Below are 21,057 nucleotides of genomic sequence, written 5' to 3'. Positions count from 1 at the left end.
TCGTGTGCATCCTGTCGCTCCTTCGAATTGTAGCGGTTCTCGCAGCAATAGTCTAGCCATAATTAAACATTCGATCGCTTGTCAATTTTGTTGAGGCGCACGCGACAGTCACTTTGACACACTCACTCTGAAACACTACGCCAGAAAGACGCATTTCTTGAGTTCGACGCCAGGACGATAAGAGTTCACTGATGCATGGTCAGCGCTGAGACCATCGTGAACCCAGAGGAAAGCGAGTTGAAGAATGTCTCCTTCGGTGATACCGCCGCGTACCAGAGCCAGCGAGCGATATCAGAGACCAAATGTCTTCGTCTACGGCGTCGGCGCGGCATATCCGCCACATTCAATCAAGCCAGAAGAGCTCGATGTGCTTGCCCGAAGATTCTATCCATCCACTCCAGCGTAAGTGGCTCTTTCCTCGCCTGCCAGCGACATGCCAAGAGATGGGTCGACGGCAACGATGCGCCTTCCTCGCCGAAGCGGAGGAATTCGTCGGGCTCGGCTTGATCTGAACACTCATCACATCCCTTTCCACCAAAATTCAAGCTAACAATCAACCGTGCCTCATTACACAGCCTCGAGAAGGTGCTCACCATCAATGCATATACTGGCATCGACACCCGTGCCTCAATCGGCACTATCGATCATCCGGTCGTCAATGACCCACTCCCGCCTTCCATCACCGAGCTCAATGACCTGTTCATGACCCATGGCGTCTCGTTGTCGGTATCTGCTGCTCGCAAAGCGCTCGCTCAATCCAACACTCCTTACTCCGATATCACCCACGTTGTTTCCACAACATGTACGAATTCTGCGAATCCGGGTTTTGATCACTATGTTATCAAGAAATTAGGTTTGCGACAGAATGTGCAAAAAGTACTACTGCACGGCATTGGGTGCTCCGGCGGCATGGCCGCACTGAGAACCGCAGCTGGATTGATCATGGGTGAGAGCTTCCGGGGCAGGAAGGCTAGAGTCCTGGTTCTTGCGGCAGAGATCAGTACAACTCTGGTAAGAAGTGAGCTGGAGAGCATTGTAAAGAACGACGAGGTCAGGATAGGTATATGCTTGTTCAGTGACTGTGCGAGTGCCCTGGTGGTTGGAAATGAGATGGAGGGAGACGAAGACTTTCCTGAAAGCGCAGAGAATGCACAGGAGCTCCCAAATGGACTTCATAATGGATTCGATCAAGACGATGACTCCCTGCAGGAGCGCATTCAGGAGTCCCGGCGGCAGAATGGTGAGAACGAGCCAATCTTGGAACTGCTAGGCTGGGAACACGAGATCATTGAGGACACGGAGAAGGACCTGGGCTTCGATGTTGATCCGCTTGGATGGAAAGTGGTCCTGACGCCCCGAGTGCCCAAACTGACCGCTGGCATCCTGCCACCACTCTTCAGCAAACTCGTCACATCGATTCCAGAGCTCAAAGCTACCATTGCAGAGGCTGCTCATTCTATACCACCAACTTCATTCTCCTGGGCATTGCACCCTGGCGGCGCAACGATTCTATCTGGCGTTGAACGTGTCATGGGCTTGAACCCGGAGGAACACCTTCGAGAAAGCTACGAAATCTACGTCAGTAGGGGCAATAGCAGCAGCGCAACATGGGCAAGCGTGGTGGCGCGCATGATGAACGTGAATACACAAGAAGGTGACGAGAAGAAGCGGTATGTTCTTGGCTGTGGGTTTGGACCCGGGATTTCTGTTGAGATGGCCGTGCTGAAACGGCTGGATCTGGATGGTGAGGGCGTGACTGGAAGGGTGAAAGCTCGAAAAACAAATGAAGCGAATGGAGATGGCCTCATGAACGGGCTCCAGGCATTAGACATCAGTGATCGCGGGAGCAGTACGAGCCGCAGCAGCGATGCTGGTGGTGACAGTACTGGTGGGAGTGGCACTGGCAGCGGAAACGGCAGTGGGAGTCTCAGTCCCAACTTGAGCACCGTTGCGTTGCCACTTGCCGAGGATGTTGATTGAGCGTAGCAGCGATCTGTCTGTGTCTGAGCGAGAAAATGCACGAGCTGAAACGAGTAGAACTTTGCGAACGACCATAGAGCACAGAATCGTGAAAACCATATATTGACAGTCTGCAAACATCTAGATAGTCCACATGAAGAGCCCAGAAAGGACAGATTATCCACGAGATCAAACGCGACGGGCATCGCAGCTTCACGTGTCATGCCTTCCCATCCTGTCTTGGTCGAAAGCTGCATCGGACTTCGTCTAGACCGCCTGTCACACATCACAGATCTGTCCGCACATCCCTTGCCAGCTCAAAGTAGAGCAAGGTCCATGTGGACCGAGACAGCGAAGGCACATTCGCTTGCATACGCCTGGCATTGACTGACTCGAGATAGACAAATCACAGTGAATGCTTCCTGACCGGGTCAGTGAAGTATTTGTTCCGGTCCGCCCCGGCTGTTGACACTCGGGAAAGAACATAGGTAATCGCCTTGCCTTCGACCTGCTCTAGCTCTTTATCTTCATCACTTACAGAATGGAGGGTAGCAGCTATCAACGGCGCATCTTGTCATGCCTTGGCAATCCTGCTACTGTCCGGTGGGACGAGTAACTTCGAGAAAGGGTCAATTCGCTCTCTGGGTCCGCGTTGCGCAAACGATTTCCTCAGTCAGGAGGAATGACTTGACACTGCCTCGAATGAATGACACCCTATCATCATTCTCCTCCCATACCATCACACCCTCAACGACCGCAGACCATCCGCAAACATCCTCCCACCAATAATCAAATGCAACACAACATAGATTCCCGCCTCGACTTCCTTCCCTCCCCATCCACCCGTGCCCCTCCGTTTCCACCCTTCAAGCACCCTTGCTCCAGACCTGAGCACCGGACCGACATGATACAAACCCAGCGCGCACACAAGCCGTCCGTGCAGTAATTGAGCGATTGGAGTGGTCGGCGGGCTGAGCGCCAACGCCAAAGCGACGAGCACGCTGCAGAAGAGTAGGAGGGCGTACTGGCGGATGATGGCGTGGGCGTGTGGGGTATGGTGGGAGAGTTGGCGGGAGGGGAGGAGGAGGAATTGGAGGGAGGCGGGGAGTTCGATTAGGGCGTGATGGAGGAGGGGCGAGGTGTAGAGTGGCGTGATTGTCATGCCTGGGTTGGTGGTCTGGTGGGCACTGGGTGGGATGTTCAGGACTGGCAGGATGAGGACGAGGTCGAAGATCGGCTGGTCGAGGTATGGGAAGGGAGGCTTGGTCAGCGCGAAGATTAATTCACCAAAGAGTATCTCTCGCCTGGTTCTGGGTTGAAGGTGTGCTTTGGCTTAGATGCTTGAAGTGCATATTCTCACGGTTTCCAACCTTGTTGAGAGGTGAGATGCCTTACTGAGCGTGTTGATCTTGGTGCCAAGGCCCCATGATAGAAGACACTTCTACACATGTTCTTGCGGAAGTCACGGTCGGGTCTTTGAGGAGTCAATGCATGTTGTCTGCAACTTCAGTTGACTCTCCGCATGCCATTGATGTCAACGTTGATCGTAGCTGTCATGCTAAATAGAATGCGTTGTGGAAGGAGAGACTCGCGGCTGCTCTCAGTGGCAGGGGTCCAACTTCAGGCACGAGTTTGAGCAAGTGCCGAGGCAAGAAATTCCCAGGCCTCGAATCCCCGAGTGACAATGACCTGGATCAGTTCTGGTCCAAACCTTCTCCTTGTAAATACATCTCTGTTCTTCACGTTGCTGTGTGCTCAGCGCTGAAGGGCTACTGTACCAGCGCTCAGAGCGGCCATGGACTCATATGAGCATCAGTCAGAGCACCGCAAGAAAAGACGGCGGCGCGAAGTGCTCCCCACGCCAGTGTCAGCTCGGCTCACCTTCGACGACAGTGTAGCTGGGGACGCTGCTGTTGTGTCGCCGTCGCTGTGGCAGCTGTTGAGCAAGAATGGTACCTCGCATGACACCACTCGTACGCGTATAGTGGGCGCTTACTCGGATGAAGCAGAGACCACGCCGGATGACGAGACACCTGACCAGTCCTACATTGCGATCGCGCCTTCCACGCCTCTGCATACGACTGTGCAGGAGTCTGTGTGGACGGTCCTGCAGGCCGAGGAATCAGGTATCAACGTTGGCAGTGACGAAGGACCCAACGCCCACTACATCAAGCTGTCGTCCAAGTCCACCGCATGCGCATCCTTCTTGAGAGCGCTCGCGGCACTCGACCATCACCGTCATGGGGGCCGGGTCCCAAAAACACTCGAGATCAAAGCCGTGTCCGTAGCACCACTCACGTTAGACACTGTCTACGTGGAGATCGAGAAAGGTCTAGTGGCCAAGGTCGACGAGATTCAGAGCAGATTCGGGGGCGGCTTCCAGCAGCACGGCAAACAGTGGAAGACACCGAACCATTTCCACATCCAAGAGAAGTCACAGAAACCGGAGGAGCGCCTAAAAACTCTCATACGAGGTGCCCTCTCACACCTGACACTGATCCATGCCGGCGATGTCTTCCCGCTTCCGCTGCCACCGCACCCGATCACACACGCTCGACCCTCGCCTGCCACTGCAATAGAATGCGAGCCAGTGTCTCAGGGCATTGTGACTGCCACTACGAAGATTGTACTGATACAGTCTGGTGCCTCGCATGTCAAGGCAGTACAAAAGCTGGAGTCTGCTCAACCGATCATAGAAGAGTCGCTCGAAGACACAGCGGAGGACACGTCCACCGAGCAGTTCTTCTCTGCTGCTGAAGATAAGCAGACGACGACCGCATCAGAAGCAGAAGCGGAGCAAGACGATGAATCCGAATCAGAGCAGTCGGGGCAAGATAATAGCGACGATGACGAATCAGATTCAATGGAAGATATGATCTCTTTGGCTGCGCCGGGATTGCCTCCTCAGCAGGCAGGGACGTTGTCGGCTATGACTAGCGCCACACCGAGGCCAGGGGACAGGCGAGGCATACAGACTCCCGGCTCCGTGTATTCTAGCTTCAGTGCCGCCACAGCAAGAGCTGGCAATCGACCGGGGAAGGTTTTCAGAACCGAGCCACTCCTACGAAAGATCCCAAAGGAGCTGTTGCACCCGAAGCCAGCGGCTGACGACGACCAAGATTCATTCGTGTTTGTCGACACGAGCACCCTGGCTAAAATCGACTGCTTCTCGGGCGACTGGATACGGATAGAGGTGTCTAAGAATGTCAGTCTGGGAACATTTTCAACAGCTACTTTTAGTGCCCTTCGAGGGCTTGGCAACGAGGACGAGAGCGACTGGCGAGCTGTTCGCGTTTTCGGCCTGTCTGGTGTGGCAGAGCACAAGGCTCGATATGCAGTCGACAAGACTGGTGACCGAAGGAGCAGTTTCTCACACAGAGATTCCGGGATGTCTCTGACGCAGAGGATATTTCTTTCGCCAATACTCCTAGCAAATCTGGGCAACGCTTCTTTCGTGAAGATCGGCGCGCTGCCTAAGCCCACGCGGCACGACATCCGGCAGCGACCGCCATCGTCCAAATCACCGCCATTCGCGACCAATGTGACATTGGCTGGCCTGCCGTCGCCGTTGACGAAAAGGCGAGAACTCGATGCTGTGATTATGTCAGGCTTGAAACGTGTTTTCGAGGTCGAGAAACGCCTGATCAAGCGAGGTGACCTCATCGCTGTCCCACTGGATCAAGAATTGGGCAGCATCACCTCTCCAGGTACAGGTGGCAACGATGCGGCTGCCGAGGAGCTAAGCGGCAGGCTGCAGGCTCTGGATATCAGTCGGACACAGCAAAATGCTATAGCGTGGTTCTCTGTTCAAAGCCTTGACGCCGAGGAACAAACGTACCGGTCGGAGCTTGATGGCGGCAACCCGTGGGGTGGAGTCGCGATTGTTGATATCTCGACAGTGCGCCTGAATGCTCAGAAGATATCGCAAGAGGGTGGACGCGTTGCAAGCATCTCAGAAAACACAAGTCTTTGGTCGAAGTATTGGCTCGGCATGTACAACGTTCCTCAACATGACTTCTTCCGATCAACTGTTGTTGCGACGCCATCGTCGCTGCCTCACTTACAGAAGCAGCCTCTGGAAATTAAGCTTAAAAACCTCATCTCAGCAGCCGTCAGCCCAAGAGCCATGAATCTTGGTATGCCGCCAGTTGTGATCTTACTTCACTCGACGCAGAGGCAGGTTGGGAAGCTCTATACAGCCAATTCTGCTTGCTCAGCGGTAGGAGTGGATACGTGGAAGATTTCCGGCCAAGATCTGTTGTCCGAGAATGCTTCCACGACTGGAGGCGGCGATGTCAAGACGGAAGCTACGCTGAAGGCACGAGCTGAGTTGGCTTTGTCGTGCGGTCCCAGGAGGACGGCCGTTCTGATACAACACATTGACGTTCTGACAGCGGCTCGCATTCAGCCTGCATTGGAAGAGATCATCAAAGGCTCGCGTGTGCTGATTGCTACGACTTCGAAAATTGACGATATTCCTGATGGAATCAGGAGTCTATTCACTCATGAGTTTGAGATCAACGCACCGAACGAGTTCTCTAGAGAGATCATACTGCGGAATGCTTGCGTTTCAAGCTCGCTACTACTGTCACCAAGTATCAATTTGAAGAGCATCGCCTTGCAAACAGCTGCGCTTGTCGCAGGAGATCTGGTTGATGTTGTCAGCCGTGCTTCGCTGGCTCGGCAACAGCGCCTGCTCGATCTGGCCGAGAAGCAAACCGGCGATGTTGCCGACATCAACATTTCTGGTGGACAAGCAACGACTCATCTGTTGCCTTCAGACTTTACAGGCGCTATTGCTGCTGCGCGATCGACGTTCTCCGATGCCATTGGTGCCCCTAAAATCCCAACAGTCACGTGGCAGGACGTCGGTGGCCTTGCTTCTCAGAAGGACGCTATCATCGAGACTATCTCCTTGCCATTGACACACCCAGAGCTGTTTGCCAATGGCGTCCGTAAACGCAGTGGCATACTCTTCTACGGTCCGCCAGGCACAGGCAAGACGCTGCTTGCCAAAGCAATCGCCACGGAGTTCTCTCTCAACTTCTTCTCGGTCAAAGGACCTGAGCTGCTCAACATGTACATCGGTGAGTCCGAAGCCAATGTGCGTCGTGTCTTTCAACGGGCGAGAGACGCACGCCCTTGCGTCGTGTTCTTCGATGAGTTGGACTCCGTGGCTCCAAAACGTGGCAATCAAGGTGACTCTGGCGGTGTCATGGATCGCATTGTCTCACAGCTTCTAGCGGAGCTTGATGGCATGTCGTCCTCCACGCCATCCGATGACGATGATCCAGCTGCAGCGTCCGCAGGAGGTGGCTCAGGAGTCTTCGTCATTGGCGCAACGAATCGACCTGACCTTCTCGATCCTGCGCTACTTCGACCCGGCCGTTTCGACAAGATGCTCTATCTTGGCGTCGCTGACTCACACGAGTCTCAAGTCACGATATTGAAAGCTCTCACTCGCAAATTTACGCTCGATGCTAGCGTCGACCTCATGCGTGTCGCCAGCCGTTTGCCGTTCACCTACACTGGTGCCGATCTATACGCGCTATGCTCGGATGCGATGTTGAAGGCCATCACTCGCAAGACAGAAGCTGTGGATGAGAAGGTTCGGACAATTAGCAAGACTCGTGGCGAAGAGATCACCACTGGATACTTCTTCGACCACCTGGCGACTGCGGAAGATACCGAAGTAGTGGTCAACGAAGACGACTTCCAAGCAGCGCAGGATGAGCTGGTTGGCAGCGTCAGTCAAAAGGAGCTACAGCACTTCGAAAGAGTCCGGACCCTGTTCGAAGAGCAAGATATCAGCAAAGGGACAGAGGCGGAAAAGAAACAGCAGCAGATAAAGCCGCAACCGCATTTCCCACTCAAAAGGCAGGACACGGCTGTACGAAGTCCTCCCATTCAGGTGGCCAAGGACACACCACCCAGCCCGTTGCAGTTCGCAACACCTCCGCAGAGACAGCCCGCTGTGCGACAAGCCAACATCGAGGCAGATACCGACGTTGCTGGCAAAGGTAAAGGCAAGCAGCCCCCCTTCAACAGCCCGGTCCGTCAACGTAGCGTGGCGAAGAACATCAGCCACATTGCGAACCCGGACTCCGGCGCTGAAGACGACATGCGGGTCATGGATCCTGAAGCGTACAATGATAGCGACTTGGACTATCGAAACTTGAGCAGCGCTGCAGAGAGCGATTGGGGCATGTCGAAGCGAGGTCCCGCTGTCAATGGCTTTGATGGGCCCTATAGCAACGGGTCTGCGATAAATAAAGGCAAGGGAAAGGCAGTACAGGTCGACGGCCATGGGAATGGCAATGGAAATGGCTATGGTCATGCAAGGCAGATATCTGGAGGCGTAGGTGGAGGAGCGTTTCATAGTGATCTTGGTGAAGATGGTGAAGAGGAGGAGGGCTTGTATGATGACTGAGTGGTGCATATGAGCGTACAGTGGCATTGTATATAGTCATTGGACACACTCGTTTGAGACCAAGCGAGAATGATATGTCAATTGTCATGCTGCAAGCAAATACTCTGATCAAATGCAGACCGGATGACAGAGCTGCAAAACCTACCGCCAGACCGGTTGACACGACTAACTGACGGCCTTCGTTCCTGTGCTTCCAAAGACAGCGCCTGGCAACAGGTACGACGTCTTGTGGAGGTCGCGAAATGTCGGACAAGACCGGATGACACGAATATATTCGCAAGAAGCCCGACCACGGCGATCCCTCACAGAACTTCTCAAGTATACCCACTCAACTGGCATAATGTATCTGCTGGACTACAGACGCACGCAGCAGCGTCTTCGTTGCTCTCATGTTCATCGCACCAGCTAGCTGGGCCCTCAACTGCAGTGGTCGCAGTGGTTTCAGGGCTGCCTGCCCCGACGAACTTGCGCATCGGCGGCCAGCCACACTGGCTATGCCGCCACGAGCGACACGCTACAATCGACTGCCTGCTGACCTGCATGCAACTTTCTGTCCCATCAGCTTAGACGCAAAGAAAACGCGGAAGCCTTGCAGTCGCACCTGTAGCAATGATGCCCGTAGTCGGGCCCGAACGTAAGGTGTGGCGCAGAAAGAGGAATAGCGGGTGCCTGATCGAGCAGAGACCCCGCCGGAGGAACTCTTGGGTTGTTATGGCCGAACAATTTGCCCGACTGGCACCGAGACCGACTGCATAGAGCGAGCACTCTGGTAAATGCAGAGATGCCTGTTGTGGTATATAAGAATGTGTAGAGTGCGCTGTTGGTGATATGAGAGCTGTTCTACACAACAACAACCTACTACGAATTTCGGTACAAGCACACTTAAGTAGCGAGCAGTCAATCCAGCCCCTATCAAACTATAACCACAGCCAGCAAAACCACAAAACACCCCCAGCAAAGATGACACAATCTCAGACCCTCAACGAGAAGACCTCCGCCAGTACCCTCGTCCAACCTCCCACCACGGGCATCACCTTCATCGACGAGAAGCACACCACCACCTCCAACGTCGCCTCCACGCCCATGGACGGAGCCTGCACCCATGCCAATAATGCAAGCAGCTCGGCCTACCCAAACCTGACCCACCTCCTCCAAACGCCCACAGCCCGCACCATAATCCAGTCCACCATCACGCACCTCCAACGCATCCTCGACGAGGACGCCTGCACTGCATGCGCGGTTGAATCTGGCGTGAAGAGTGCGACCGAGGGGGTGTTGGAGGCAAAGCGGGCGAAGAAGGAGAACGGGAAGAAGAGTTGGGGTTGGTGGAGTGCTGCGCCGACGGAGGAGGATGGCGCGAAAGGTGGCAAGATGGCGGAGTGGCAGAGGGAAGGGTGGGACAAGGCGAGGGTCAAGGCGGCGGGGAAGGAGATGAAGGGCTTGGTTAGGGGTGTCAGGGAGGAGGTGAAGAGGGAGGTGCAGCTGAAGGCTTGATTTGCGAGGGCCGTGTTTGCATAATCAGAGGGTAGGTAGGGCGTTTAGAGCAGGGTTGTGGCAGGGTTGTCGTAATGGTTGGGGAAAGTAGCAGAATGCAACTCAATAACTCACCTTTCAATATTAGCGTTCCGAGCACAAACCTGCACTTCCACAATGTAAGCCGCTCTCTACTTCGACGACTGGTTGAGCTGCTGCCTACGTGTACCGGCCCTCTATCCGTAAGGTCGTGCTCTTTGTTGATTCGCTGACTGAGAAGATGACCGTGGTTGATGACGAGAGTCCAGCGGTCCGTCATGTTTGGACATACCTGTTGGTCCGCATCTGGTCTGTAGGCGAATGTATAAGACACGTACCTTCGTCTCACGAGACCGCCTGATCGCTTGTCCCACTCTGTAGCTCAGCAACAATGGTGAACAACAGATGGCACCGTCAAGATTCGCAGATCCCTGAAATGCCAACCTCAGTGTCTTTCGAGGCCATGTGCCATGCTCCATATTCTCCCAAACAGCTGAATGGCGTCGCAAAAGCTCGTGGCTCGTCGTTAGATAGCCTCGGCATGAGATCGCACTCTTCATATCTGAGCCACGAACGCACTGACCTTTCAGGGTCAGCAAGTCGTTGGTGCGCGACTTGATGTTGGTGATGAATGTTCTCGCTCAGTCCTGCCGACGAAGAAAGCTTCATGGCGTGCTTTCGGCCCGAAAGCTGGCGGCGATGTTGTGGTTGGCGACATGCATTCAACGTTGTATCATGAAGAGATGCGGGAAGACTGACACGAAAAGTGGTCAGTTAGGACAGGTACGGCGGTCTCGGGAGACCTCCGCTGCAGGATTAAGGAGAATTAAATCCACCTCCTTGCACAGATATTAATCTATTTTCAACAACCTTCTTCTCCATCGCATCGTCTTGACGAGGCTTAGTCACTTGGCCGTTGGGCTCATAGTGGCATGGCGGCGGTGTGGCACCGAAAACCTCAGCTGGACGTGGAAATTGTTGCGTCGGAATAGATGTTTCAAGCCCCTGAAATAGGAAGAAACTCAGCGACAAGGCGCCTCTTTCGATGCCTTACTGCGGCTTGTGACTACGGCTACCATGATAAGGAAATCCTTATACCGCACTAATAATCGGGTCAGATACCAGTCTAAGGACTGTTCTCTGTATCTTTTGATTACTGCAGACTCATCTGTTCCGAAGCTGATTGGCAAGAATCATGGTCGTACACGAAGGCAGCCTGGACTGCATTCAAATTGTCGAGGCTGGAATGACGAACCAGATCGCAATGCTTGAAACAGCGACCCGCAATACCTAAGCACACGACAGTGCAGTCAGATCACTTGCGAACTTGGCAAGTGAAAGGTGAAAATGATGTGCCTCCTTTAACTTACCTCATGCAGAAACTAGAGAAGTGTCTGAACAGTGGATCAAGTGTTTGACAGGTAGGGGTCAGGAGTGTATCGCAAGCCATCTACCGTTTCATCAAACCTCATAATTTGGGCACGTCCTTTCTCTCTTTTGCATGCGTTACGCCTAATCCGCCCACCATGAAGGGACGAGCAGCTGCTCTTACTGCTGCGTTCTTGGTGGTCTCCTTTGTCGTTTACCTTCAACTCTTCCAGGATCAGGAGCATAATGAGCGAATGCGAGCATGGATGCGCACAAATGGAACCAGCGGCATTTGGAGCGAGATACTTCCACAGGGAGTCGGACGGCCGGCGGACCACGAAGAGCAGAGGCAGATATGGCCGACGAACATCACCACCGAACTCTCCGACGCAGAGCAGCATACGAACACCACCATAGCACCACCGATTCTGACCGACAACCTCAACGATGTTCGAAACGAAACGCTCGGTACTCAGCAAGTCTTCATGGTGTCACTGGCAAGCCGGCGCGATAAGCATGACGCTTTTGCGGTACAAGCGATGGCCTCGAACATAACTTATACCTACGTTGAAGGCGTGATCGGAGATACAGTACCAGAAAAGGCTCTGCCGTACACAATGCACCTCAATGCGGCGGAGATTGGTTGCTGGCGCGCACACATGAACATTTTCGAGGAGATCATCGAGAAGAAGATTGCGACCGCCCTAATATTCGAAGACGACGCCGACTGGGATGTCGCTTTCAAGCAACAGCTGGTTCAGTACGCGAGAGGTACACGCTTCGTAACCGACTCCGAAGCCAACGGCTCCTTTGTCCCGCACAGCCCATATGGAGAAAACTGGGATGTTCTGTGGATTGGTCACTGCAATACCAAGGATTTTGCGGACGATCGGAAACGATTTGTGATCCCACACGATCCGACTGTCTTACCCGTCCAGTACAGGAACGAGTTCGACAAGGCTGAGATGCGCTACTGGGATCGAGAGGGCAGCGACTACAAGACCAGAATCGTCTATCGCGCCAAAACTGCCAGCTGCACAGCCGCCTACGCCATCAGCCTGAAAGGCGCACAGAAAGCCATCTATCACTTGAGCATGTCACCCAACAATCAGCCTATCGACAACGGCATGGGCGAAATGTGTGGTCAACCGGAGACAAACTTCCGATGCATGGCTTCCAATCCGACACTGGTCGGCATCTCCAAGCCGGCAGGGAGCACAGACCGCGGTAGCGACGTTGGACATGCACCGGAGACTGCCTATGAGGAAGGCGCTGCTCATTCGGAGAGGGTGATGTACTCAACCAGAATGAATCTGCCGAACCTCCTAATCAACAATCCTATCATGTATAGCGAGCATCCGGAGCACTCTGACAACATGCATATTGACGACATTGGAAGAGCTGTCGGATATCCCTACTATCTTAAAGACGAAGAGATCGATGAGCTTGCCCGCATTGACGCCGAATGGAAGGAGAAAGAAGAGCAGAAAAAGCAGGACGAAGAACGAGCCAAGCTGGAGGAGGAAATCGCGAAACTGAAGGAGGAGGAAGAGAAACTCAGCCTGGATGCACAGAAATTTGCTGGAACCCAGGAACAAGAGCCAGAGGTGTATGAAGAGCAGGATATTGGCAGCTCTTACGAAGTTTCTGATGACACGTTAGCGGACAACGCACCCATGCCAACCCAAATTAGCGACGCCTACAGTGATCCGAATCACTCGCCTCCCTACGAATCGCACGAATCGACCTCCGGACCAGATTTCGGACAAGTCATATCGAACGACCCTCCTGAAGAAGTTGATCCACGCAATGAGATGGCTGGCTGAACAAATGACCTCGAGAAGAATCATATCACCTACTACGAGCAATGGATTACTCTCATGGCTGGTCGTCCCATTACGGACAGAGTGTCTGCCACAGCGGTAGCTGTCTCAAGCTTTCCAAGCTCCAAGGAGGGGGATGACTAGACGGCTCCGACGCGGGCTGGACCAGGGTATGCAATTGGCACTGACCCGCGCATCATCCCGCGTGCGGTCGTTCAACAGAACTATCCAGCGACAAGGCAGCCTTGGTGGCTCGCTCGGTATCGCAGATGAGAGCGATACCAGCCGTTTGCAATGCGATTCTGACAAGGACCTATTTGCAAAAGGCCCCGGTCTCTTACGTCACCAAACTCCTACAGATTACCAAGATGGCGACAAGGAGACCCGTCATCAATGGAGCTTGCAGCGACGAGCTGAAGCATGGACATCGAAGCGCAGCTACGCTTTCGCAAGCGTCGCAGGGCACAACCCGAAACGGCGTCCGAGCGCAGAATGTCCGCTCAGCGGCAGATGTGACCTGAATGGGAACAGTGCCTTGGCTGGGAGATCCTCTTGTGCTTGCCATCTTAGGTACTTCTCAATGCTTTGCCTCAGATAGACTGTGCCACGATGCCTGTCAAGGAATGCTTGTTCTCGTATGAGCGCTGCGTACTCTCTCCGTAAGAGCTTGACAAGCATGGCGGTGATGGCGGAGACGACAATGTTGCTCAGACGCAACCATCAGTGGGCAATGCTGACCAGGAGCCACCTATATAGAGAATGCGGATGACTATTGACCTTGTTATACTCATCACTACCAGCACACAGCATCTCTGTGTACCCAATTTCTTGACCTGACCTGACGAATCTGGAATACAACCCTTCGCGCCTTCCTCGAATCTACAACTTAGGGACAAGTACACGCCTGCCGGGCGCCATCGCCAGCGGAAGCAGCATGAGCAACGCCAATTCCCATTCCGACATTGCTTCAATCGGTCCGCCACCGCCTTATGGTGCTCAACTGCCACCGCCCGCAGCGTCAGCAGCATATTCTCATCCGACGCATCAAGCACACCCGATGCCGCACCAGCTTCCGTGGTCAACACGATATCCACATCCTCAACCACCACTCAGCGTTCCTCCGGAGGTCCAGGCAACCGGTATCTACTCGTCTCCCATGCCGCCGCCATCAACCCACTTCCGGAATCACAGCCAAGATGGATCATCACTGCAGCAGATGCTCGAGCACCCGTATCATTCATCACAGCCACCACCACCACATCAGCGACTACCATCCAACTATCCGCCGACTCCTCCGACACAATCTCCGCAGCCTTATGCTGAGCAACAATACCACCAGCAATCTTGTATGATGCAGCCTCCACCTCAACAGCAACAAATCCGCTTCATCGGTCCCTCCGCCAAATCTTTGCTCTCGAGCAGTAAAGCCAGCATCTCCTACCTGCCATCGACTGGACCAAATGCACAGCCACAACCGTCCTTCGACCTCAAAACCTCCAAGCACACCAAACCGCACATCACCCTAACTCGCATTCGCGCTGACGGTGCCTCCGACCAAGCCCTCGCCACTGCATCATGGTCGTCCCTCTCCGGTAGCATGACGTTACAGCTCTGGCCGGCCACTGCGCAGGCGACAGAGCTCAAGCTCTCGACCGATTGGAACAGTTTGCTGGGTGACAGACGCATTGAGGGAGTTCTCCCTTGGCACAATGGACAGGGCCAAATGAGATGGGCAGTGGAGGAGAACAGCATTGGAGTACATTTGCTGAAAGGAGGTGGTGGAAGCATTATGGCCAAGTGGGATGCGAGCGGATCTGCAAGTACAAGTGACAGTCAGGCAGTCGGTGGAAGTGAAGGGCATGGTCGCAGTGGAAGCGGGAGCGGAATCGGAATGAGCTCGCTCGGTTTGGGCGATGGCAGCTCACGCGGTCTGAGGGAGAGCTTGGGCCTTACCTCGTCAGCATTATTAGGCACATCGACCTACTCAGGTAGCAATGGTGGTGGTGGCAGTGGCGGATGGAAGGCACAGCTTGGCATGGCGGATCCGGTCCTGACAATATTGGGAGCGCCACCAGGCGTGAGCATCAACGATCAACGATGGATAGAATTCGTGGTTGCGAGTGGCGTTTGCGTGCTGAAAAGGGAGGAGAAGGATGTCAAGGATGTACTCAAGGTCTTGGGCAAGATCAACTAGTAGGCGAGGTAGAGCTGGACAGGGAACTCTGTCGGGCCCGTGGAGAATCATACTGAGGAATCTCGATGGAACGCGAGAAGCTCAATCTTGTGATTCTATTCAACCTCATATGAATTTTAGTAGAAACGACGTGAGTGACAGGATGGAAGGCCAGCAAACGAAACCGGATGACGGGCTACGGTGGTGTACATGGGCGACATGCCTCAACGATAGCAATCGATCTCCAACCACATACTATTCGAAAGCACTTGACCGAGCCGACCACATCCAAGATCCTTCCTAGATACTGCCCGTGCCAGAGCGCAATCACCTCAGCAGAACAACGACCGACCTCAGGCCCATCAACGTCCCATTCCATCCCTCTCCCTCGGTGCAGAGAAAGACCACAACCACAACGACCACCCCACTCCACCTCAACTTCACATACATACTCGCAACCCTTCTACCACCTCCCTCTCCAACCTTCACCATGCTCTTCTTCTCCTTCTTCAAAACCCTAACAAACACGACCCTCACCGTCGAGCTCAAAAACGACATCTCCATCCGCGGCACCCTCAAGTCCGTCGACCAGTACCTCAACATCAAACTCGACGACATCGTCGTGCTGGACGAACTCAAATACCCGCACTTGTCGAGTGTGAAGAATATTTTCATACGAGGCAGTGTGGTGCGTTACGTGCATCTACCCGTGGACAAGGTCGATCGGGGGCTGTTGGAGGACGCGACGAGGCGGGAGGCTGAGAATGCGGCGCGGGGGAAGGCTTGAGGCGTGAGGGTAGTGGTTGTGAGGAGCAGCCGTCCACGTCCAGGTCAGGGGGGGTGCAGCGAATGCTGCGCAGTAGACGAATTGTGGAAGGATGGGAAGAGCAAGCGTTACGCAGAGACGACCAGAGAGGGGGCAGGCACATGGGAAAGACGTACTGCGTTGGACATCATCTTGCCCGTACGCTACGTGACTCAAAGTCAGGACCACTGAGACGGGCTATAGCCTAGAGAGTCAGGGGAATGTGCTCTCGAGCACGCGGATCTGACGCTATCGTCAACACCGACATCTTTACCAGCTACGCCCTGGCGATACCAGGAGCACCTAGAGGACCGCTGCGTATAAGACACGAAGGCTTAGTCCGACAACGGCATTTCGCCAGAAAGCAAGCGCCGCCACATTCATCTCGAATCAAGAGTCAGCTTCACAGCATGGCCTCCGTTGAATGCTCGATGCTCTCGCCCAAGGTGTACCAGGAAGGCATTTACGTGCACGCCCCTTAGAGCCTGTGAGCCCTGGCAGGAGGACGAGCTCGACCAGCTTCATCGCTGTTCACGCGGCTCTGGCAGAGGATAGGAATTATGAAGCGGGAATCATTCCAGCGAGAGAAAGAGCCTGCTGCTCCAGATCAGCGGCGTAGTAGTGCCACCGGCTGATGGTATTGGTACATAGTACAAGTCAAGCATGAAGACCCACCAAGGCATGCACGACCAAGTGTCCATCCGTCGCGATGCAGACAAGCAATAATATACACTTAAGTCCCGAAGAGCTCAAACACCATAATGCAACCCCTCAAACTTCTCCGTATCCCCACCACTACCCCCCTTCTCGTTCCACTCAAACAGCCCCTTCTTCTTCCTCTCCACCTCCCACTTCTCAATCCACTTCTTCATCTTCTCCCTACTCTTCGCACTACCCACATTCACCGTCGGCACCACCTTGCGAATCCTCAATGCACAGCAAAACATGGTCAGCTCCCGAAAACTGCTGTGTTCCGAATATGGCACCCCGAAGCAGTTGGATTCCCGCGTGCTGCCACGTTGCGGGACGAGGTCGCGCATGTTGAATTTCGACTTCCACCCTTCCGAATACAGAATGTTGTCGACGACGGGGTTCTCCACAAAGCGATGGGAGGGCGGCTTGTAGTTCCACCCTGTGGGCCTGAAGCCCACGACTCTGGTAAAGCCGTGGTGGCGGTGTTGCTGGAGGTATTCGTGCAGTGTCTCTGCGCGGATCTCGAAGAGGATCTGCATGTGGACTGATGCGTCTTGCGGGCGTGAGGTGAGGCGAGCATTGAGTTCTTTGTCTTCGAGGGCGCGGCAGATTTTCATCTTGTTGGGTGGGGCGTAGATTTTCGAGTTCAGCGCTTTGGCGATGCCGAGACAGATGCGCTCTTTGCCGATCGAGTAGGTGCCTATCACGACGAGGAGGCGGCCGCGGGGTTTGAGGTTGGTTTTGGTGTCAAGAACTTCGTCATCCGTTGGCTCGGGTTTGATGGCTGGGGTAGTGCCGGCTTCGAGGAACTTGGACATGGTACTGCCCATGCGGGTGGATTTGGCTTGCTCCCAGTTGTCGTTCGGGTCCGGGATCTCGTTGGATAGACTGACGCACATGGCGGCGCAGGCGTCGATGACGTCGGATTGGCTGGGGAAGGCGTATTTTGGGGTTAGGTAGGTGGTGTCTAGGTAGCATGTGTCGATCCATTGCTCTTTTGTTGCACCAGAGATGGTGTCCACGATGTTGGGACGTAGAAGAGGGTGGTTGACGTGTGCAGGACAGGCGCGGAAATCGCCACAGTGCAAGATCCGATGTACTCGATCAGAGCCATCTTTGTTCTTGCCTGACAGAGCCTTTTCGAAGACGTAGATCGAGGAGCCAGGGCAGTGGTTTGCTGGCAGCATGGTAACCCGCACACCGTTAGTGTCTGGAATTTCGTATTTCTTGTCAAATTCTAGCGGCTTGATCCACTTGGGATCGACTCTTAGCTGTTGACGCATGAGATTGCAGGTGACTTTGCTCGCATAGATGGGTCCGTGGCACCAGCTTGAGGTCATGCCGATGTAGTGGTCGCTATGGAAGTGGCTAAGGAAGTAGGCATTCTGACCCTCGACTTTGCCGTAGCGGAAAGCGTCGACGCAGATGTACATTCCAGGCATGATCTTGTAGAAGGGGCAGGTTCGCTGATATGCTGGCTTGCCTCGGGAGTCCTTCTCGTTGGCTGCTGCTTCGGCCCAAGCGATGTCTTCAGCATGTCCTGACATGAGTTTTGAGAAGGCGGATCCACCAGATTTGCCCTCCTTTGCGGCGCTGAAGGGGTTGGCTTGCGGTGGACGGGCAATGGCTGCTTGTCGGAACCGGTGTGCAGGCTTTGACGGCTGCTTGAACGGCGATGAGGATCTCGAGATGGGCTCTTCTTTCGCTGGAACGGCAGCCTCTGGCTTTCTCTCTGGTAGTGGCGGTGCATTGCCATCGAGACAGGCATTGACATGGGATGATGCTTGCGCTTCGGTGAGGCCGCTCAAGCTGCCGCTGCATATTGGACAGGACGATACGCTTTCTTCTGTTGGCAACTCTGGCAGATCTAGCTCATCTTGTGGTGTCATGGGCGTTCTAGGTGTCCTTACGCTCGCTGTATCGTCGTCTGATCTTGAATCTTCATCAAACGCCGCCTCCATGGCCGCCTGCTCTTCCATCCACTGTCTTTCCAGGAACTCTTCGCCTTGCTCATAGAATTCTTCATTCTCAAATTCCTCGTCGCCGAAGTCGCCCGGCACATACACACTGGTGTCATGGCGCACCAGTGGAGGATGAGTGATAGCTTCCTCGGTGACGTCGTTGAGGGGCACTTTTTCCTCGTTGTTGTCTTGGTAGACCACGCTGTCGTCTTGATGATCTCTGTCCTTATTGTCTTGATACGGCTTGTCCTCATCCACTTCAAACGCTTTGTCCTCGTCATCCTCGTCGTCTGAGTCAACAGCAAAACCACCACGGAATTTCGAATTCTTTTCCGAGGAAACAGGAGCGCGAACAGGAGACGGCGGACGAGAAATCTCTTCTCGTACTGCCACATCGCCGCCATTCACCCAGTTCTCCTCGTCTGCTTCACTCGTGCGTCTTCTCTTCACAGGCGAGTCACTGTCGATCTTAAACTTGGTGGCTTCACCAAAGAATAGAGTCTCTTCTGCGTTTGCCGTTGCTGCTGCCCCGAAGAAGTTCATAAGCGAGGTCTGCTTCGGGCGCCCTTGCGGGGTTGCACTTTTGGTCTGCATGGCTTTTGGGGGAAGGCGGTGTGGTGCACAGCTCAGTGCCTCGAGGGAGGGCCCCTTAGTGGATTGGGAGGAATCGAAGGTGACAATCAGCCCAGGAGGGGAGATTGCGACTGTCTCGAGCTCACAGGAAGAATGAGTGAAGGCTGCAGCATCAAAGCCCCATCGAGGAGGACTCTGGCTGGCTGGCCACGAATTGTGAGCTTGGTCCTCAGAGAGTCGAGATCGAGGGTGGTGGCGATAATGTCGTAGTTTCTTGCAGCATGGAGTACAGAGACAGCAGTCTGCAGACAAAGACACTGTAGCGACCCACTGACGCCGATATCGAGTCGCCCACAAACCACTCAACAAGCTCTTCGGATCTGTTCGTGGCCTTGTAGCAGGGGAGACCCGAGCACGACGAGACTCTTTCTCTGGCTCGAAGTAAAAAGACGCGGGGAAGTCACGGTCATTCGGCGCCTGTTCACGTGATTCCAGCCAATCGGCAGCGTTACCCGCTCTGGGGACCCGGACTCCGCCCAAAATACTAGCGATAACCAGATCGCCAGATACAGATCACCGTCTCAACATCCTCTGTCAACACCTTCCGAGGTGACGCAGCAAGGAGCTGCTGCCACGGGCCCCATTTCGGGCGGCTGTCCCTGCCGCACTCGATGCAATCCAGCATCGAGCAGGTGAAGGATGAGGTAAGCATATCCCAACAATGCCAACCATACCCTCCCATCCCAACTGACCACCAACCCCACAGGCACTCGCGCACAAGTAATCCTCTCCGGTGGCATCGCCGGCCTCGTCTCCCGCTTCTGTATTGCCCCTCTCGACGTCGTCAAGATTCGCCTGCAGCTTCAACCACACTCCCTCTCCGACCCTCTCTCCTGCGATGGCATCAAAGGCCCTACCTACAAGGGCGTCCTCCCCACCCTACGCGCCATCGCGCCCAAGAAGGCATCCGTGCTCTCTGGAAGGGCAACATCCCCGCTGAGATCATGTATGTGTGCTATGGCGGCATGCAGTTCGTTGCCTATCGCGGGTTTACGCAACTGCAGCACCAGCTCCCCAGCGCCGTGAAGGACAGGATCCCGAACAGTGCAGAGAGCTTCATCTCCGGCGCCGCAGCCGGCGCGGTAGCCACGACGGCGACCTACCCGCTCGACCTGCTACGCACGCGGTTTGCCGCGCAGGGGACGGAGCGCGTGTACCCTTCATTACGAAGCGCGTTCCGCACAATCAGCCGGGACGAGGGCGCACGAGGGTATTTTCGGGGTCTGTCCGCCGCCGTGGGCTCGATCGTGCCTTACATGGGCCTCTTTTTCACCTCGTACGAATTCTTCCACACCCACTTCGCGGCACTGCAGCTCCTCCCGCTCAGCTCGGGCGACGCCGCTGCAGGCGTGATGGCTAGCGTGTTGGCCAAGACTGCCACCTTTCCGCTGGACCTCGTCCGGAAGCGCCTCCAAGTCCAAGGCCCAATGCGCACGAGATATGTGCACACCAACATCCCCGTCTACGCCGGCGTGTGGCGCGGTCTTTACGCCATCTGGCGGAAAGAAGGGCTCAGAGGCTGGTATCGTGGACTGACAGTCAGTCTGATCAAGGCCGCCCCAGCGAGCGCGATCACAATGTATGTCTATGAGCGCACGCTGCATGGGCTCATGGCGACAAGTAAAGAGGATAACTTGTGGGAGTGCTATGACGCTTATTCCGATTACGACGATGATTGAACGCCACTGCCCCTTCCGAGT

General features: G+C 54.6%; 8 protein-coding genes across 8 annotated transcripts; 6 read left to right on the top strand and 2 right to left on the bottom strand.

Moving 5' to 3' along the window:
• Positions 1-244: 244 nt before the first annotated feature.
• Positions 245-1,980, top strand: AB675_2558 (Chalcone synthase J; the record flags this gene model as incomplete). Its single annotated transcript, XM_018142538.1, has 2 exons — positions 245-402; positions 576-1,980. 2 exons carry the CDS (start codon positions 245-247, stop codon positions 1,978-1,980), a joined length of 1,563 nt encoding a protein of 520 aa, XP_018005168.1.
• A 718-nt stretch (positions 1,981-2,698) lies between these two features.
• On the bottom strand, positions 2,699-3,121 carry AB675_2557 (uncharacterized protein; the record flags this gene model as incomplete). Its single annotated transcript, XM_018142537.1, has 1 exon — positions 2,699-3,121. The coding sequence occupies one exon, from the start codon at positions 3,119-3,121 to the stop codon at positions 2,699-2,701; it is 423 nt and encodes a 140-aa protein (XP_018005015.1).
• Positions 3,122-3,754: 633 nt separating this feature from the next.
• On the top strand, positions 3,755-8,389 carry AB675_2556 (Peroxisomal biogenesis factor 6; the record flags this gene model as incomplete). The annotated part of the gene is made up of 1 exon (XM_018142536.1): positions 3,755-8,389. One exon carries the CDS (start codon positions 3,755-3,757, stop codon positions 8,387-8,389), a length of 4,635 nt encoding a protein of 1,544 aa, XP_018004989.1.
• A 960-nt stretch (positions 8,390-9,349) lies between these two features.
• On the top strand, positions 9,350-9,883 carry AB675_2555 (uncharacterized protein; the record flags this gene model as incomplete). Its single annotated transcript, XM_018142535.1, has 1 exon — positions 9,350-9,883. The coding sequence occupies one exon, from the start codon at positions 9,350-9,352 to the stop codon at positions 9,881-9,883; it is 534 nt and encodes a 177-aa protein (XP_018004863.1).
• A 1,544-nt stretch (positions 9,884-11,427) lies between these two features.
• Positions 11,428-13,095, top strand: AB675_2554 (Procollagen galactosyltransferase 1; the record flags this gene model as incomplete). Its single annotated transcript, XM_018142534.1, has 1 exon — positions 11,428-13,095. The coding sequence occupies one exon, from the start codon at positions 11,428-11,430 to the stop codon at positions 13,093-13,095; it is 1,668 nt and encodes a 555-aa protein (XP_018004942.1).
• Positions 13,096-14,026: 931 nt separating this feature from the next.
• AB675_2553 (U6 snRNA-associated Sm-like protein LSm2) lies at positions 14,027-16,052 on the top strand (the record flags this gene model as incomplete). Its single annotated transcript, XM_018142533.1, has 2 exons — positions 14,027-15,285; positions 15,602-16,052. 2 exons carry the CDS (start codon positions 14,027-14,029, stop codon positions 16,050-16,052), a joined length of 1,710 nt encoding a protein of 569 aa, XP_018005303.1.
• Positions 16,053-16,819: 767 nt separating this feature from the next.
• AB675_2552 (DNA cross-link repair protein pso2/snm1) lies at positions 16,820-19,318 on the bottom strand (the record flags this gene model as incomplete). Its single annotated transcript, XM_018142532.1, has 1 exon — positions 16,820-19,318. One exon carries the CDS (start codon positions 19,316-19,318, stop codon positions 16,820-16,822), a length of 2,499 nt encoding a protein of 832 aa, XP_018004793.1.
• Positions 19,319-20,301: 983 nt separating this feature from the next.
• AB675_2551 (Mitochondrial thiamine pyrophosphate carrier 1) lies at positions 20,302-21,036 on the top strand (the record flags this gene model as incomplete). Its single annotated transcript, XM_018142531.1, has 1 exon — positions 20,302-21,036. One exon carries the CDS (start codon positions 20,302-20,304, stop codon positions 21,034-21,036), a length of 735 nt encoding a protein of 244 aa, XP_018004798.1.
• Between the last annotated feature and the right edge of the window lie 21 nt (positions 21,037-21,057).

Source organism: Cyphellophora attinorum (assembly GCF_001299255.1).
Source record: "Cyphellophora attinorum strain CBS 131958 chromosome Unknown Contig2, whole genome shotgun sequence".
NCBI lineage: Eukaryota > Fungi > Ascomycota > Eurotiomycetes > Chaetothyriales > Cyphellophoraceae > Cyphellophora > Cyphellophora attinorum.
This window is presented reverse-complemented; position numbering and strand designations above follow the sequence as displayed.